This window comes from Sander lucioperca, chromosome 23 (assembly GCF_008315115.2).
Source record: "Sander lucioperca isolate FBNREF2018 chromosome 23, SLUC_FBN_1.2, whole genome shotgun sequence".
Taxonomy (NCBI): Eukaryota; Metazoa; Chordata; class Actinopteri; order Perciformes; family Percidae; genus Sander; species Sander lucioperca.
Window position 1 is genome coordinate 13,959,964 of NC_050195.1, and position 19,628 is coordinate 13,979,591.

General features: G+C 40.7%; 1 protein-coding gene across 3 annotated transcripts in view; it reads left to right on the top strand.

Moving 5' to 3' along the window:
- The first annotated feature begins 3,854 nt into the window (after positions 1-3,854).
- Positions 3,855-19,628, top strand: part of si:ch211-276f18.2 (glucose-fructose oxidoreductase domain-containing protein 1) — a 52,932-nt gene continuing 37,158 nt past the window's right edge. The window contains exons 1-2 of one of the 3 annotated variants that reach the window (XM_031298272.2): positions 3,855-4,318; positions 4,349-4,676. In XM_031298272.2, the coding sequence (XP_031154132.1) occupies positions 4,424-4,676 (253 nt within the window). In that variant the 5' untranslated portion in view covers positions 3,855-4,318; positions 4,349-4,423. Of the gene's footprint in view, positions 4,677-19,628 lie in introns of all 3 variants that reach the window. The other 2 variants (XM_035998305.1, XM_031298273.2) reach the window with 2 other exon arrangements.

Here is a 19,628-nt window from a genome sequence, read left to right on the forward strand (position 1 = left end):
TGAAACAATCTGAGAAGGGAAAATAACTCTTCAATTGCACTGCTCACATAGACATGCAAAATATGATAGGTAGTCACAAGGAGATATAACTTAGATTAAGGGGTCACATGCAAAAAAAAGGTTGGAAATAACACTGCAGTATATTCCAGTTGAACAAACTCAGAGTCTTTCAGAAACACTGAGTGAGTCACTGGTGGGATGTAAATAAGTACATTTACTCAAGTACTGTACTTAATTTGAGGTACTTATACTTTACTTGAGTCTTTTCTTTTCATGCCACTTTCTACTTCTACTCCGCTACATTTCAGAGAGAAATATTGTACTTTTTACTCCACTACATTCATCTGACAGCTTTAGTTACTAGTTACTTTACACATTAAGATTCCTGCTCACAAAACACATGTAGTTTATAACATCTGATGTTTTATTCTAAAGTAAACTAGCCAACAATATAACGGCCTTCAAGTCCAGCTGAAATGATTAGACCATTAAACACAGAAACTTCTTTTTGATGCTTTTGACCCTTTTTTGACGCCTTTGAAGCTTGTTTTCGATGTTTTTGATGTTGTTTTTAAGGCTTTAATTGACGCCTCTGAAGCTTTTTTGACGCTTTCAAAGCTTTTTTTTGTTTTGCAGTTTCTAAAATGGGAGGATTTTATCTGCATTGAGTACTTTTACTTTTAATACTTCAAGTACATTTTCCTGCTGATGCTAGACTGTTACTTGTAACAGAGTATTTCCTACAGTGTGGTATTAGTACTTTTACTTAAGTAAATAATCAGAATTCTTCTTCCACCACTGAAGTGAGGGACAGCTGGTGAACATGCAGACCCGTAGTCCCGTTGGTGGAACAGCATTCATCCAGCAGAGGGAAGCCTTCCCTTCCCTTTAAACCACTTTCAATCTGCAGCTCCGTGCCTGACACTGATATATAGAGGTTTATCTCTGAGTCAAATCAAGCATGGGCACATTTTTGTATCAGACAACGTCCAGAGAGATAGTTCCAAATGCTTGTCGACACAGCGATACGTTTACCGGCCTGTAGTTCACTGGCATCATCTCTCTTTGCAGCAGGCTGTCAGGTTATCTTTCAGCCCCTCTGCTGTGGGAGGTGTCAGCCTGCTCCTCCCCTTCTATCTAACTGGATGATCAGCTATCCAGCGCCCACAGGCCTGACCCCGACTGGTGACACAATCTGTCTCACACAAACAAACCATACCAACATCTGATTCAATTAGAGCGTGACAGAGAAAAAAAAAAGAGGGAGACTGTGTTGGAACATGATGCTTTTCATGTTTACAAGTTAGTTACATCAGCTGGCCTGTCCCATTACCATTTTTGCATTCATGATGTATGGTAGAAGTATTGACTTCTTTTGAAAGCTAATAGTTGCTCTCTGGCTTGTCGTAAGTTGTATTGGTGTAACGTGAGGAGGAAGTTACGTATAGCTGATTGCAACAACACCCTGAATCCTGTTACCAAATAATCCAGAGTTCAAAAAGGCTTCAGCTGCCAGCAGCCGGGGCCTTTGATTTTAAGCAGAATAAATGCACAGTCACACATTCTGCCAAATATTCTCTGACAAGAACACCCTTGAGTTTTGGTCTTTGCTAACCTTTCACCTCTTGCAGCCTGCAAGCTACTGTCTCTCTCGTCTGTTTGTCCTACGCTTTGTTGACCAAATCAATAGGAGAGGCTGGATGTTGACAGTGTGGCCTGATGTGTGTTGAAACCATACAGATGTGTGTCTGAGACTAAGACTGAAAGGCACAAAGACATTTCCTCATTGATTCTCAGCAGCAGCACGGCACTGTGGACAAAAATAACAGTTACGTGATGTGTGCACTTCAGTGTCATGTTGTATGCTTGTGCCCATATTGATTCCAGCTATGACGCTCATTTTTTTCCCCATCCATTGAAATGTTGTTGATAATCCCATCAGCTGTAGGTCAGCAGAGGTCCTGCCGGGCAAAAGGCTGTCATTTGGATGTTTTGTGTGATATCAATGCAACTTAAAGATAAGAAAAAAAAATGTGTAGCAGTATTTTCAGGTCAATATGTAATAAAACCAACTGCTGTGGCAGAGTCCTGAGTGAGGCCCCAGTGTGTGAGTTGGCTGCTTTATAAACGCAGCAGAAGATGATGTGTGCAGGGGCGGGGTTACAAGAGGGGCACAGGGTGGCACCGGCCCCTCTGAAATATGATTGGCTCTCCCTGGTGCACCCCCACCCCCCAATCCATTGGGCTAGAGTGCTGTCAATCTGACAACTGTGATTTCCATTGGATCAGAGTACTGTCACTTGGCTGCCTGTTCTGCCAATCTTCAATCTTCCCAGCCCTTGTCACATGACCAATTCATGTTCCCATGACGACTATCCAAAATTCTGATACCATGGAACCAGCACTGGAATAGTTTTGATTTTTAAAGTGGCAGACTGAGCCCATAGAACATGTGTATTGTATTCAGATAAACAATTTGTTTAAAATGAAAACAAGTCAAACTAATAATGAATGTAATGTTTTATTTAGCAGAATTACATTGTGTTGTTCTATCCTGTCCAATATTTCCTATATTTCTAAGCAGATTTTCTATGCTGTATTCTGTTTCTTTTGGACTTCTGGAACCACGGTTCATGTTAAAATAGCACCTTTACAAAAAATGGCTCTAGTGTCACTTTCCCTTAAGGAAATATACACAACAATATTACAACACATTAACACATAAATGCTGAGATAAAAATAACATAAAGCAAAGCAAGTGCACTTTAACTTCACCTGAACTATCATAAAAAGCAGTAGTGGAAGAAGTAGGCCTATAAGTAAAAGTCCTGCATTGAAAATGTTACTTTAGTCAAAGTATGTAAGTTTCATCAGGAGAATGTACTCAAAGTACTCAAAGCAGAACTCTCCTCCCGTTGTAGAAAGTGTAAAGGATCAACCAGTTGTGTGTTTAATGGTCTAATCATCTCAGCTGGACTTGTAGCCGTTATATTGTTGGCTAGTTTACTTTATACTGTGATACAACAAGTACCTCAACATTTGTACTTAAGTATAGTACTTGAGTAAATGTAGTAGCATTCCACCACTGATAGTGAAGGAATATTAGAGTGATTGTTATTATTTCTCTCCAGCAGCCGAAGGGTTAAACTGGGGAGGAGAGCGCGGTAAAAGCTACGTCAAATGACACAAAGATAGACAGAAAAAGACCGGAAATTGTCCAAGGTTGTCAATAAAATAAAAGTGTAACATTTGTAGCCTAACACTCCCACTCCAATTTATTTGTTATAATAATAATAATAATAATAATAATAATAATAATAATAATAATAATAATAATAATAACAAAACAAGTAGCTCACTGACAGTGTTTGAAAAGCCAAGGGCAATGCTGAATAACAAAAAAGTACTTCTCATCAATAAATAAATAAATATGTACAGGAATAACAATGATAACAGGTAAAACATAACCAACACAATCTAAACTGTCCTCTCATGATAATTAAAGAGACTGTGCTTATAATAATTAAAGCAAAAAAATGCAGTGTACTATGAGTATCAGAGTCCATATACATAGTGGAGCTGGTTGGTCATGCAGATTCAGATTGCTTTACAAAAGTTTACATTTACCTATGCTTTAAGGGTATGTAATTAAAACAAAAATAAAAATGATTAAAAACTGAATATCAGTGTATCGCTGTATTTCATTACACATCTTCTAATAGCCTACTCAATACATAAGCTACAATGGTGTATGAAATATTGAATATATTCGTGTCATTGACGCTTTTATTTTGAAAATCCTTTACAATTAGCGCTTCCTGTTACTGTCTGACTTGACCGCGCAGGTCTGAGCTGCAACATCAACAGCAGCCTTGAGCATAGTAGCGCTGCTGCAGCCGGATCTCGCGGACAGAAAGCGGCGGCCGTATTTGTGTCAGCGAGCCGTCAGATAAAGCACCTTTCTGGCTCTCATTTGATTCCTTCTCGCTTTACCTGAAGGGAGGGGACCGCTCGAAAAGGAATACCAAACCCAGGAAGGAGGTGACATGCCCTTTACCGCTTGGTGCAGTCAGTGCGCTGATCGCTGTCAGACGTGGACGAGGTAAAGACCCGGAATGGTGCATTTAAATTGTTCTTTTTAACGCGGAGGAAACCTGTCCCGGTTTTCAATCTGTTTTAGGATTATTTTCCGTGGGGTAATAACGACATTACATGCCCGATCGCAGAGCCGGAGCGACGGGAAAAATGCATTACAGCGGGTGTTTGGCTGCAGGTGGATGGCCAACCTGACGGTCCCATCCGCCGCGTTCCTCCCGTTCAGCCGCCGCCGCCGCCGCGGCAGCAGCAGCAGATCTGGCGTCATCCAGAGCTGTTTAAAGAAACTGAAAACAGAGAGAACTAGATAAAGACAAAAAAACGAGCCATGCTTCCAGGGGTCGGCGTGTTCGGCACCAGCCTGACCACCAGGGTGATCATCCCGCTGTTGAAGAACGAAGGCTTCGCCGTTAAAGCGCTGTGGGGCCGGACACAGGAGGAGGCGGAGGAGCTGGCCAAGGAGATGAACGTACCGTTTTACACCAACCGGATCGACGACGTGCTGCTGCATCAGGATGTGGATCTGGTTTGCATCAACCTGCCGCCGCCTCTGACGCGGCAGATCGCAGTCAAAACGCTGGGTGAGTCCTGCAGCTGCTGGGCGGGCGGGATGGATGGATGCTGCGGCCCTGGTGTGGTGTGGCTGGGGTGGATGGTTCAATGGTGGTTGGCGAGGTGACAAGCAGTACACCGGGCAACTCGCATGTCAACTTTGTGGGTTTATTGTCCTGCAGTGGAGCGGACTAAAAGTCCCCAGTGAGGTTGGAGTTTAGATCATAGGTGCATGGGGCTGGAGGTGAAGGCACATTGATGCCATGAGCAGCATCCCATATGTTTCTTAACATCACCCCTCCTGTACTGATGAAGCTGCCCTCTTGGCTGACTTATGTGAGGCTGCTGCTGTTGGCCTCAGGATTGCAGCTACAGTGCTCTTGAGCAAGGCCCTGCCCTGGACTTAGGGCTGGGCAATATATCGATATTGTATCATAGTGTGATTTGAGACTAGATATCGTCTTAGATTTTGGATATCGTAATTACGATCGTAATAGATACTCCAAAAGTAGGGCCTTGCTTACCCAACGTAATACTGTAAGTGTTGTCTTTTCCTGGTTTTAAATGCTACATGACAGTAAAGTGATGTCATTTTCTGACTGTTCTAGCTTTCTATTATTTGCCTTTACCCACTTATTCATTATGTCCACATTATTGATGACTATTTATCTTAAATCTAATTGTGAGGATATATTGTTAAAGCACCATTTGTCAACCTACAATATCGTCACAATGTAGACATCGAGGTATTTGTTTACCAATATCCTGATATTTGATTTTCTCCATATCGCCCAGCTCTACCTGGACTCGTCTTCAGGTGCAGCAGTGTGTGCAGTAACGCTAACTGTCGAGTAGAGGCAAGAATGTCCCTTCGACTTTATTGTGTGTATTTTTATTGTCATTCTGCGGCTTTTTTTAGATGTTATTGATGCTGTGCTTTGTACACTGGGAAATGGGAAAGTCGGTAAAAGTCGGTCACTGGTGACTATTGTTGGTCTTCTAGCCCACTGATATTTAGGCACCCGCCATCTCCTTCTGTATTGTATGTCTATGTTGTTTTCAAGATTGCCTTGCTGTAATTGCCCACATGGGACAAAATAAAGTTGAAAGTTGAATTTATAATTCCCTCCCTTGAGCACAGAATTTAAATATTGTGACCTTCTCTGACAGGTTAGGCTACAGTTTCTCTCTCAGCACATCAAACATGTCCTGCCTGTGTGATGTTAATGTATTGTATCAAAAGAGGCCTGCTTGTCTTCATTGTATTGCTAAGGAAACAAGCCCACAGCAAAACTGGATGTGGGTTTAGGGGACTCCCCCGTTAAACAAAGCCCTTGGTTAAATGCTAAACTTAACCTGTGTTAGTGAAACTGGCAGACACAGAAGATGCCTGAATGCAAGAAAAGAGAGACGCACAAAGAGTGGTTGTTCTAGTTTAAATCTGGAGCAATGCAGCTTATTTTGGAGATCCCATTCGGGAGCTGTTGAGCTGCTGTGAAAGAACGGAGGCAAGGACTACTGAGCTGTACTCCACACAGGCTTTATTTACCCCACAGTTTGGCAGCAGAGCTCAGCTGGCAGTAAGCTTGAATAGGTCAGGTTTGTGGCTGAAAAACAAATGGGTCTAAAGATACTTAGCATCCAGAGAGTAACTGGGTGAAACACATTGGATCTTAGCTATAAACCAGTTTTCTGGGGGAGGACAGCAGGGCTGCAAGTAGTGATGGTCTTCATTATTGATTCAGCTGAGAATTTTTATATAATATAATATGTACCACTATGTGTATATATACATAAATGTATATAATACATTTATAAAACACAATTTCCCAGAGCCCAAAGTGACATCAACCAACTGTCTAAAAACCAAAATGAGCCATTGTAGTTGTTCTGGAGCTTTCAATCATAACACATGATCTTCATCACTAGATAGAAAAACAAATGGGAATTTGATCTGCAATCTGGGGTTGGGCATGGGAGAGGGAAGAGCTGCGGGAGTCTGAGCTGCAGAGGGACTCTTATGGAATAGGTCTTGTGACTGGACTCGGCTGATGTGTGCTCCTTTTGACCTTAGCTGAATTTCATGGTTGGTCATCCGACTTTTTGATGCGTAGCACGGGATGTTTTTGAATGTCATAAATTGCAAGTTTTCATCTTAATAAGCATGCAGAGTTTGAATTAAAAGGGCCACATCCATCTGCAGGCATAACTAGTAGGGCTGTGCAATTAATCAACATTTTAATCGTGATTATGCTTTCTGTTCCTAACTATCACAAAAACAGAGTAATCGAGAAAAACGATTCGCACATTACATTTTGCAAGTTAACTCTTATTTTGTCTTGTGTTCTGAATGAGAAAAGCAAGTTCCTAGGGAAAAGTATGAAGGGAAATTTCACAGTTCAAAGTGTTTTCACTGTTGATTTGTTCAACTTTTACGCTGGTTTTTAGATTCAATAATTGCAACATCTTTCCAAAAGTCAATGAGTAATCGTGTTAAATAATTGTGATTTCAATATTGACCAAAATATTTGTGATTATGATTTTTCCCATAATAGAGCAGCACTACTAACAAGTTGAATTGGGTGTGTTTCTAAAGGGCTTCCGCATATTGCCGTGGTTGAAAAAGTGTCCATAAAGTAGCCTGTGACTCCCAATGTAAACGTGTAACTTCTGCCTCGGCATCCCAGCATCAAGATAAGGCCTCTGTGGCTCCATTCACTCTGACACTGCTGCTACTGTTTGCTCGTTGGCTTCAGTAAATTCTGTGGAGTGGCAGCGTGAGCTAACAAGAGGGTCAGGCCCTGAAGTACAGTAGATGGTGTTTGTTTATACCATGACCACACTAATGTCAATATATATACACCCGCTAAATCATAGGGACTGACTAGTCCCCCCAGCATTCCTGGATGGGACAAAAACGTGCTCTGGTTTATTGTCATTTCTTTAAACCAATCACAAGATCATGGGTAGTGCTAAGCACGGAGCACGGAGCCACGGTGCCTCTGCTAAATAGTCTCAGGAAGGAACTTGTTTTGGTGGAACATGTGTACGTTCAAAAGTAGTTTTAGTCGTGCAACAGAAAACTCAGATTGGACAGATAGTCTAGCTAGCTGTCTGGATTTACCCTGCAGAGATCTGAGGAGCAGTTAACCATAGTCCTCACAAATCCACCAGAGGTTAGAACGCCAACACAGAGACAGAGGAAGGTGACAGACATCAGGCCAAAAATGAGTGAAATCCAGCGGAATTTCCTTCGGCAACGGAGCAATACCAGAAGTGGAATGTCCAGGATATAGACTAGTCTCCACCTAAGCTGAATGAATGTAACATCAGTCCTGAGAATCAAAACTTACTAAAAGACTTCTCTCAGATCTGATGATTGTAGTCGGTCCCCAGTGGACTTCTTTAGCACATTTTGTCTTTAAACTTGCATGTTTTTTATTCATTATCTTCTCTAGCCTTTCTAATGTTTTAGACACAGATATGATAATAATAATAATGGTCCAAAATAATGTGAAATTGCATATTTCTTCCATTGAAAAAAATGTACATTTTCTTGAGGGAGGAACCCCCCCCCCCCAGTAAGCAACCAAAGTCTTCCACAAACCTAGGGAAAAAACTGGCATGTGTCAATCTTTGTAAAGTCCAAATGTAACCCTGTATGAAAGTTGCACAAGCCAGCTGATCCTGAGCCAGAATCACTAATCATGTCCCAGTGAACTTGACTCAACCTGTACACCAGCCGCCGCAAACCAGTCAATGACCATTCTTTCTCTCCTTCCTCTCAGCTCATTTCCTCATGGCTCCATTGTGCGAGCGCCGCTTGTTCCTTTCCCAACCTCCTCTCCTCCCCAGCCAAGTCTGGTATCCAATCCTATTCATGTTCTGTTGGATTACAAACATAAAAACAGTGTTTGCAAATTCTGTTGAACCTGGTTTCAATTATCATACAAAAAGTCAAAATTGGAGTCCACTGTGTACGTATTGGTGAGGCTACTTTACTGGCCGATATCGTTGTCAGTATTTATATTATAATATGTTGGGTAATCATTTATGATTATTTTTCAATATGGATAGGCCTCGTTTATTTTTGATTGATCTATTAATTATTGTACCTATAAAGTGACAAATGCTGCTCAAGTTGACATCTTTGTCTGACCAACAGAAAACTCAAAAAGAAAAGTTCATTTTCAATGATATCAAACTGAGGAAAGCATCAAATCATCACATTGTAGAAGCTGAAATCAGACAAAGTTTGACATTTCTGCTTAGCCTAATAAATGACCTTAAAGCTTTAGTGCGTAACTTTTTGATATTAATGAACGTCCGTTACATTCAAGCCATTGCCAAATGAGTTGCTACAAAGCTAATTCAGACTATCAGCTCCACACAACTCTCTCTGGATTTCTCAGTATGACTATGTTCAGAAACTGGTGTCGTCCGGCAACTTTCGTGCGCAGAAACTCGAGTGAACATAATTATCTTTTTTTCATTTTTTAATCGTCCGTGTCCTCCTTGGCTACTAGTAACTGTACTAGTAAGTGGAGGAGGGGTGGGGGCTGTGCGCGATCATGGAAGGCTTGTATCATGTGGACGCGCCGACAGTTTTGTTGTCATTACTTTGAATTCCTCATGGGGGAGACAGAAACTATGCACTATAGACCTTTTGCACGTGACGCTCCACTCGCGCGAATTATGAACGCCATGACGGACGGCGGAAGAGCTATGCTGTAGACGGACGGCAAGCTAAACGCGTACGTTTTCGTTCGTGTTTGTGTTCTCACATTCACAAGCATGCAGAGTAATTCTCACCAACACAAGCATGTGTATATATTGCCTTTCTGTTTTAAATGAGTGATAAATAAAATTATCTTCAACCACCTAGCTAGCTGCCGTGCTAACCAGCTGTCCTGCTAACAGGACCAACCCGATGATGACCCACATAACTAGCTAACATCGGTTATTCACTGACCTAGCTACATATCCAAAAAAGAAAGCCGTTCCCTTGATTATTTAACTTAACACACATACAAAAAAATATTGGTTAAATTAAAGATGACATGGCACGGAAACTTGCTTCAAAAAGGCCAAAAAAAACGAGTTAAATGCGGGTCTGTGGAGCTCCTACCCCGGCTAGCTGATGAGCTAGCTTTGGACTGCTAGCTAGCTGCTGCCCATCGCGACCGACCATGTCCTCTAAAAATATGGGCTACGTGTTATATAAATCTTTACTTAAGTAAAGAATAGATGTTAATACAAAATAAACCCTAGATTGATGTCTTATCTTTGCCCTTATGAGGTACCTCCCCCCGCTGTTAGCGTAGCATCGCGTACCTGTAACCCAACCAGCTACAAAGAACTGGTTAGCATCCAGACTTTTAAAAGCTTTGAGATCAGCACCAGTATATGGGGATACCCCATTTACCACATAGTGGTACAGATCATGTGGACTGAAGTCGGGCAGACTCGGTGATTTAATGAGGTCCGTGAAAACAGAGGGAGAAAGAATTAAGGGTCGGTATCCAATACTGCTATCTCCAACTTCTCCAAATACTGCTCTTTGTGAGCACCTACCAGATGCCCTACCTCGACCGATAACGGCAAGACAACTTGTTGTTCAATAGAAGAAGCCATAAGTGTGTTATGTATTTCAAACTGATTGAAACTATGAAACTTTCCACTCGTCTACTACTGTTTAGCCTGTGCTTCCGCCATCCGTCATGGCATCGTGGTCACGTGTTTGCAAAGGGTCTATAGCTTAAACGACTCAGCGATTCAGCGGTATAAAGATGTATGTTTTGATGCGCTTTACTTTGGACCTTGTAAGAATTCAGGAGCACCTGTACATCTCACTTGGGGGTCTGGTGTTAGGCTACAATTATTTATTTACTTTTAAACGTACACCCATTCCACCAAAACGAGTTCCTTCCCGAGGCTATTTTGCAGAGGCACCGTTGTTCCGTCCGGCGCTTAGCACCAAGACGATTGTGATTAGTTTGAAGAAATGCCAATAAACCAGAGCACGTTTTTCTCCCATCCCATAATGCTGTGTGGACTAGCCAGACCTTCCGCCACAGCGCTGTGGAGGAGGTTCTGGCAATGCGAGACTACTTCGAGGCTAACTCTTTTCACTTTACCCGACAATTGGGAAGCAAGACACTTTGCTGGGTCTTGATGAGCTGCAGCATTTATTCATGGACAAACTGAAACCATATAGTACATTTACTACCACAACTTTACCATTAATTTGTTCTCTGCTCCGATCGCAAACACCTATCTGCTCTGATCCACCGTCTTTCTCTAGCTGGCTCGGCCACACACTCACTACGTACGCACTATGCATTGAGCTAGTATTTAAAGGAGCAACGCTGCTCTTACAAAAATCTTATATGAGAACATGTGGATTGCACTTAAACCCAGTCTTGGCCATTTTCACACAGTATTACTGCTAGCCTTAAACTTGGCGTGTTATTTTACAAGTTGTTGTTTTTTTCATCTGCTCTCATTCATATATATGTCACGTTGAGCGTAGAGTGTAAGCCCATAGGGCCAGGTGTTTCCGACCCTGTTGTTGGTTAGATTGTGTAGCAATGAAAAACCAAACAATTATTTTTTTTGCTTTTGCGATTTGACAATCTTGTTCTATTATATTGCAATGTTAGTTTGAATTAGATTAATCTTTCAGCCCTTGCAAAGATGTTTGCTAATATATTTGATATACCAAACATACTGTATATTTGTCATTGTATTTAAATGTGTTCCTTTAAGGGTCCCACTTCTGATAAGATAAATAAACTGTTATAAAGTGAAACAAGCATTGTAAGAAAGCTGAAAACAGGGCTGTTAGTCTGAGCTCATGAATATTTAAATTGTTGATGTTTTGGAGATACATGGTTTTCACACGACAACAACAGTGTTACATATTTTCTACCTTTGAAGAGATACTAACATAGTACTTTTAAGATTTCTGCATACCCTCTCAATTACAGTGTTATAAAAGTCCAATAAAACCATTATATAGAAAGTAGACACATAAGAAATAAAAATCATCCAAATGAGTGTCAGCTGAAATGACCAGTGAAATTATCCCCATAAGACGTCAGTCAAAATTTCAGTATATTGCATCACCACAATGCATGACACGTCCAGGAAAGTTTCACGCCCTGAGAGGCCAGTGAGAATGCAAAACTAACTTCCTCTTCTGTCAGGGTGTGTGAGCTGATAGTAATCTGCCTTTGGCTGGCTTATTGCTTACCCCATGAGCTAAGTTGATAAGTGTGATCAGCCTTCTTCAACAGAGGAATGTGAACTCTGGCTTTGAAAACAGTTTTGTGTTATTTTCTGTCTTAAAGGTCTCATATTATGCTCGTTTTAGGGTTCATAGTTATATTTTGGGTTTCTACTAGAACAAGTTTAAATGCTTTAATGTTAAAAAAAAACAATTTATTTTTCTCATACTGTCTGTGTATTCACCCTCTGTCTGAAACGCTCTGTTTTAGCGCCTATCTTTTTAAGCCCCCCTCCCAAAAAACCCAGTGTCTCTGCACCATCATTGCAGCCGGGGATGACTGTAACGGCACTGTAGCGTCACTTTCCACCTATATATATATATAGTATACTTGTGACATCACAACTGTACGGAAGTCCTGATGGCACAGTTTCTGAATACGGGCTGTGTGCATTTCTCTGTGGATTAAGCATTTTGATACTTTCACAGTATTAATATACAGTAGTACCTCGACCTGATTTATTATTTTAAAAAAAGACATAGGTCGGGCGCCCAGATAGCTCAGTTGATAGAGCGGGCGCCCATATATAGAGGTTTACTCCTCGACGCAGCGGGCCAGGGTTTGACTCCGACCTGCGGCCCTTTCATGTCATTCTCCCTCTCTCTCTCCACTTTCACATCTTCAGCTGTCCTGTCAAATAAAGGCCTAAAATGCCCCAATTTTCTTTTTTTTTCAAAGACATGGAAATCTCACCTTTTACAATATGGCACCTTTAATTTGTCTTTTAGCCCATTTTAATGTTACACTAAATATATATATATCCTGCCTTGAAGTCAATTATATTTATATTTTGCAAGTGAAATGCAAATGTCTCAGGTAATTTGGAATGTCCTTGTATTTGTATTATATCAACAACTCTAACAGAAAAGGTAACCTAAAAATCATTGCCCATAATATTAGTGGATCAAAATGTGTTATTTGGTTTGTCTCTAGACCATATGATGCCCTATCCTTACTAAGCACTTCGAGGCAGTAATGTTGTTGGACACAGAGGGGTGGAATCTGGTCGGCCACCCCTGTTGCCCCCCCCCCTACCAGAGTCAGAAGGGGATATTAGTTGGTATATAAGTATTATGGATGGACTATTGAGCAGGCCTACTGGTTAGAAGCCCATGGGCCCTGGAACAGAACCTCTGAATGAATGACTTTTAACATTTGTTGTTGGAGAGTCAATTAAATGGCTTCAAAGAGCAAGCAGGCAAAACAAGATGCGAAATGACGGAATAGAGACATAAAATGACTAAAAAGAGATGTCAAATGACTAAAGTAAGTTCAGATGGCTAAAAAAGAGTCTAAACCACTAAAACTTGATGCAGAACTGCTAAAAAGAGATGTCGCTTAAACTGACTAAAAGCAGACATGTAGTATGAAATGCCTACTTTAACCATATTGACTTGAGCAATGAGGAAAAGTGGAAAAACACTGATACAACATGCTCCACAGGTTGTTCAGGTTTGATCAGACTAGGCTTGTCCCCTCAATCCAGCAAACCAGTCAGTCTTGTTGGGCCGCATCTCTCCTTCCATATGGATTTCTCACTTTCTTTTCCTCCTTTCTCTTTCTCACTACAATGGCATTCCTGAGGCATCTGATGTCAACTCAGGCTTTCTTGGTGTGTTGGGAAGGCAGGGAACTTCACACTGTGCATGCACACACGCACGCACACACACACACACACACACACACACACACACACACACACACACACACACACACACAAAGACAGACTTGTGTGAGGCTGAAGGATTTCTTGGCCACCAGCTTGTGAAAGTATGATTTCTTAAACCAGAGGATTTTGAAGGATGAAGGATTCTTTGGTCTGTTTTTTTTTTTTCAGATCCATTCGAATACATTAGCATTTCCAATATACTGCAGCCTGAGGAATTCAGACACTGTCTGTGTCAGAGCCTTAAGATACATTTTAGTATGGCCGATTGTAAGTTTCTCAGTAGAATTAGTTATTATCTATATTTAATGTCGCTTGAAGCAGTAGCTCTTTAATGTTTCAGAGCTGTAGTTTATTCATGGGATCAATGCTTGTAAAAATATGAAAAATGGGAAGGCTGGTACCCCAGTTTTTTTTTGTCTTTTAGGTTTAGAGTACAGTTTTTGTTTTAGGCATCATTCTAATGTCTGTTATAAAGGTTCTCAGGTGTTAACATATCCAAAGTATCCTGCTTTAATGCTACAATAAGTGGACAGGACTTTATGAACTCGCAACTAGAACATAAAATAACTCCAGATCCATTATATAGCTTTATACAGAGCTTTCAACCACACCTTCTGGTCTTCCTCAGCAGATGAAGTTTTCTTTGTCTGCTGAGGAAGACCATGAGATATGTCTGAAAGTTCTGGGCTGTAACTAATAGTTCCTTATTGATTAATCAGGGGATTATTTTCTCAATTAACATTTGATGTATTAAATCTTAGAAAATAGTAAAAATATTCAGTTTAGTAGCACATATGACGAAAAAAACAAGCAAATCATCACAATTGAGAAACTATATTAGGGAGTGTAAGTTGATTAAAAGAATTAGTCAGTTGTCAAATTAGTTGCAGATTATTTTCAGTAGATGAACTAATTGACTGATTGTTTCAGCTTTTTATTTTTGTTGACATCACTTTTTAAGATTGTGGTACGTTTTCATCCTGCTGTGTGTGAGTGGGGCAGCAACTTGTGTGCCGGCCAGATGCTGAGAGGCAGTCTGAGAGCTGAACTGAAAACGTTACACAAGCAAGAGTTTCATTTGCACTTTCTGTCCCTTTGTGCAGTTTAGGTTTGACAGTGGGAGGAGGAAGTGGTGGGAGAGGTTCCCCGCAGCACGGTGTGACCTCTGGGGGGGTTCTACAGCGATGAGCAACAGGCATGGAAGTGTATCTTTTTTTAGCAGTTAACGGCACTTCATGACGTTTATGTAAAATCCCCTTCATCACGTTGCTCCGTTATTTATCACATTGGGAAAAGGAACAAATTCTGTCATCACATCAAGTAGAAATGTAACCTCACACACTCACAGGGAAATCCAAACAGCTGCTGAAAGGCCTCCCCAAACCGTTTTAAAGTATATCCAAAATGAATAGTATCTCTCTCTCTCATGTCAGTGATAGAAACTATCAGGTATCAGGTCTGAGCCACTCGCCCCTACCGACCGGACTGTGCTGCTGTCTAAGAATAGCATCTAATACTCATCCCGCTCCAATAATATTTTGAAGCAAAGTAGATGGGCAGTTTGGGTAATTACCCAGCCTCCATTACTCATGCAAGGGCTGGGCATATGGCCATATCTTCTATGCCGATATACAGTACGTCATTTCATATCTCGATGACGATATGTATCACAATATGACATGTCATTTAATAAATAAATAGATCTAGTCTAGATGCAATAACCAACGTGGTAAAGCATGTTTTTGTATACTCCAGTGTGAATTAAATATTTGACAATGAAAGGTAATGAGTATTTTCTCATTTTATTAAGAACTTTAGTGCAAAATGAAAATAACATAAGATCAGAATGTAAAGTGTCATCCAAATGACAAACATTGCCGTATGCCAGTTAGGCCGCTGGTTTTTTCGACATTGCGATAGAAACTATATAGACAATAAATATATACGACAGACATCATTTTGACCAGATACTGTCATATTGCCCAGCCCCACTTCATACATTTTCACATGTACTCTTAAAGCTAACAGCTAAAAAGTCAGATATTTTCCTGAGGAGTCAGTGGAGACCAAAACAGAGCTAAAATCCGTGTGGATATTGGCCTTACACTTGACAACGAGCAGATAGAAACATGACTTTGAATGCTAATGCAGTCTGCTGGATGTGTACATATGCAACTGTTTGCTGACATTTTCACCATAACAAATTTATGAAAGTCCTGCATTGAAAATTTTACTTAAGTAAAAGTATGTTAGTATCATCAGGAAAATGTAATTAAAGTAGTACTCAATGCAGAACAATCCTCCCGTTGTAGAAAGTGTAAAGGATCCAAACAGTTGTGTGTTTAATGGTCTGATCATCTCAGCTGGACTTGTAGCCGTTATATAGCATTTTACCGTCACATGTCCACATTGGGTGGACAGCGAGTGCTTAGCAAATTCTAGGTGTTATAGGTTTCGGTCTTGGATGAATGTATATATTTTTTAAACAGAAAAACAAATGAATACACTGAGAGGAAAGGACTGTGCACCCCAGCAGTGAGCAGGATTGAATGATTCAGTAATCAGTCATTTCATTTCAAACCTTTATTTAAAACTCGGGGCCCATTGAGGGAGACCTTCATTTTTAACGGGGCCGAGTGCACAGCATGCATTTCAGCAAGTAGACAATAACATTTAAAATAACACCGATAAAAAATGTAAACATTCAGGTAAAGCAGACACAATAAGTAGGCCTGTAACAATTATTATATAATTGTCAATTGTTTTACATAATCGCCATTTTGTTTTTATTGGTATCCAGAGCATTACAGAAAAACAATAACCATTAAAACCACCTTGCATCCTTCCCAACACCACTACCCTCTCAAAAGCAAGGCAGCAAATACACAAGTCAGGGATGTATTCACAAAGACACACAGAGACAAGCAATAGAATCCACATTAGTACGATCACAAAAGATCTGGCCAACCTCCAGGTTATTACCCGTCACATTTCTCATGGATTTCACATACAAAAAAGAAAGCAAACAAACAAACAAAACGCTTGACTGTCTTTTGATAACTTGTGCATAATCTTCAATAAAAGGGCTGTCTATTACCACAAACAGAACTATATGCATTATAGAACTGGGAGGAATGTGTGTACTTGAATTAAATGCATATAGTATACATTATATAAAGTCTACTCTTCTGGGAGCAATATATACGGTCCACTTAAACCATAAGCTGGCAAAATCTTCTTGCCGAAGTTTGAGATAATATGTCAATCTCTCCATTTTGTATATGTCATAAACTATGTCTATCCAGTCATCGATCAAAGGAGCCTGTTGCTTCAGCCATTTACGGGTTATGGCCTTTCTCCTTGCAGCTAGTAAGATTGACATAAGCTTCTTGTCTTTAGCATTTATCACTTTTGGAAAGTTACCCAGGTATAGAATGTTGAATCTGAAGGGAATAGTAATTCGGAGAACCTCCAGTAAAACATGGTGGTCACTTGTCCAGTAAGGGAGCCATTTCTTTGTTTAACCGTAATTAATTGCTAACATTAACTAAGGTCTTAAAGTGCTCATATTATGCTTTTTGGCTTTTTCCCTTTCCTTTATTGTGTTATATATCTTTTGTTGTGCATGTTATAGGTTTACAAAGTGAAAAAGCCCAAAGTCCACCCCAAAGGGACTTACCATCTCCAACAGAAAACACTGTTCACAAACTGCTCCAAACAGCTCTATTGTAGTCCAGCCTTTACTTCAGAGACAAACGTGGTCACTTTGGAACACACCTTATAATGCTCGCCTAGCTGCTAGCATGACACGCTCTCATACGCTGCTTCTGATTGGCTAGTAGTCCTTACCTAGGTACTGTCAGGGCACGCCCTCATACTCTGCTTCTGACTGGCTAGTAGTCCTTACCTAGGTACTGTCAGGGCACGCCCTCATACTCTGCTTCTGACTGGCTAGTAGTCCTTACCTAGCTACTGTCAGGTCACGCCCTCATACTCTGCTTCTGACTGGCTAGTAGTCCTTACCTAGCTACTGAGCATGTGCGACTCCCAACAAAGATGGAACAGAAGTGAGATGTCTCACTCTGTAGCTAAAACAGAGAACTCAACACACAGGGTGAAAAGAGGAGCTGCAGCAATGAGCAGTACAACAAAAATATGGTGTTTTTTGAAAATTAAACCATGTAAACCTATTCTGATATAACCTCTAAATACAATTATGAACCTGAAAATGAACATAATATGAACACTTTAAGGCCTATGAATAAAGATGCGTTGTTTACTTCATAGGCTGTGTATTTGTGTTACTACATTATCTTGGTCACATGACCTATATATACTGATATATAACAAAAGAAGTATCCTGGAATTCATTCAAAACTTAATTTGTTTAAAAAAGTAATACATTAATAAATGTAAATTTAATAATTGAAAGAGACAGTTTCATATTGTTAATCGCAATTATTTCTGAGAAAATTAATTGTACAGCAAAATTTTGAATCGTTACAGCTCTAACAATAAGATACATAGAAGTCATTTATCAAAGCCTTAAATTGACTGATAGATGGGGGGAGACCAATTTGTAGTTGCTTTGTGCGGTATTCCCGATTGTGGAGCAGCACAAATAGTATGTGTTTATACCAAGTATTAGGGATTTATTCAGGTGTCTCATCATCCAGATGAGAGCTAGTCTGAGTGAGAGTAAGCAGCATATGACGTCTGCATGGGTTTTGTTATCGACATGCACTGAATGGCAGCGATGGTTGATCCACACTCTGATGAGCACTCAGACACCTGCTCTGACGGGCCACCCAAAGGCAAAGAGCTATTTATAACCTGACTGCAAAGGGCACGCAGGCGTTGTCATAAATACATGTTCCAACCACCGATGCTCTTATGCAACTGCACTTCTGACCGGTGATGAGCTCTCTGACAGCCCACTCAACTTTTTTTAAAAGGGCTAGTAGACCCAAAATGTGCAGACTGACAAATTAAAGGGACATTCCCCGTTTTTTCTCCTCACTCTCTGGGTAACAAAATATAGAATATAATGCTCCAGCTGTTTTTTTTTACATATATTTGTGGAGACAGCGTCTAAGCTTGAAGCCTCTGGGTGGCCGTTTGTCATGACAGCAGATATTCAGTCTTTCTTGACTTGCAGCATGCTAAATCAGGCTCTTTTTCTGCCATTTCTAACTTACGGAAAAGCAATTATTTTTCCCACCTATCAAGCACAGACGCCTTAGAATCTACTGACAATTAAGTCAATTAAGTCATTCATCCAACTTAATGTAACCAGGCTTGAAAAGACTTTCTAGACCAGACAGAAAGGCTGCATCAATTCCATTTTCTTTAGTGTGACTTCCCTTGTAATCATCACACTGATTGATTAGGGTCTTTGGGTCGAGCTGTGTTTCCAAGCAGGTTTGGAGAAAAAAATCAACAGCGCCCTAAGACGGAGTCAGCCAAGAGAACGTCACCGATAGAGCGGTACGCTGCCATTCCCAGGCCTTTTTTCTATGTGTCGCCGCTTGTTTTTTTTACCACCAGTTTCCCACTGGTTCACGTTCATGTTCTCCTGGACGTCCATTAGTATGCTAATGACAGTGTGTGTTGTGTGTGTGTGTTGTGTGTGTGTGTGTGTGTGTGTGTGTGTGTGTGTGAATCAGCGTGCAAGAGAGATGGAAGGGCCGAAGAGACGACGAGGAGAAGCGAGAAAGAAGAGATGCAAGTTCCTGTGAAATTAGCTTTGTGTGTCAGATGAATGGCTGAATGGAGGAGGCTCTTTCAGCCCGCCGCCACGCTGCGCTGACAAGTGAGCATTCCTGAAGAAAACAGGGGAAAGTAGAAGACCTCCCCATCCCGCCCCTTCAAAGTGATGCTTTTCTTCTGCATGAACCCATAAGGAACTGCTGTGTGGCGGTGAACTTGGGATGCAGACTTTGGATGAGGAATCACATTGTATTATTAAATCCAAGGGCAAGCGAGAGGGCAAACTTTTGATGTGGAATTATTTCCAATAAATA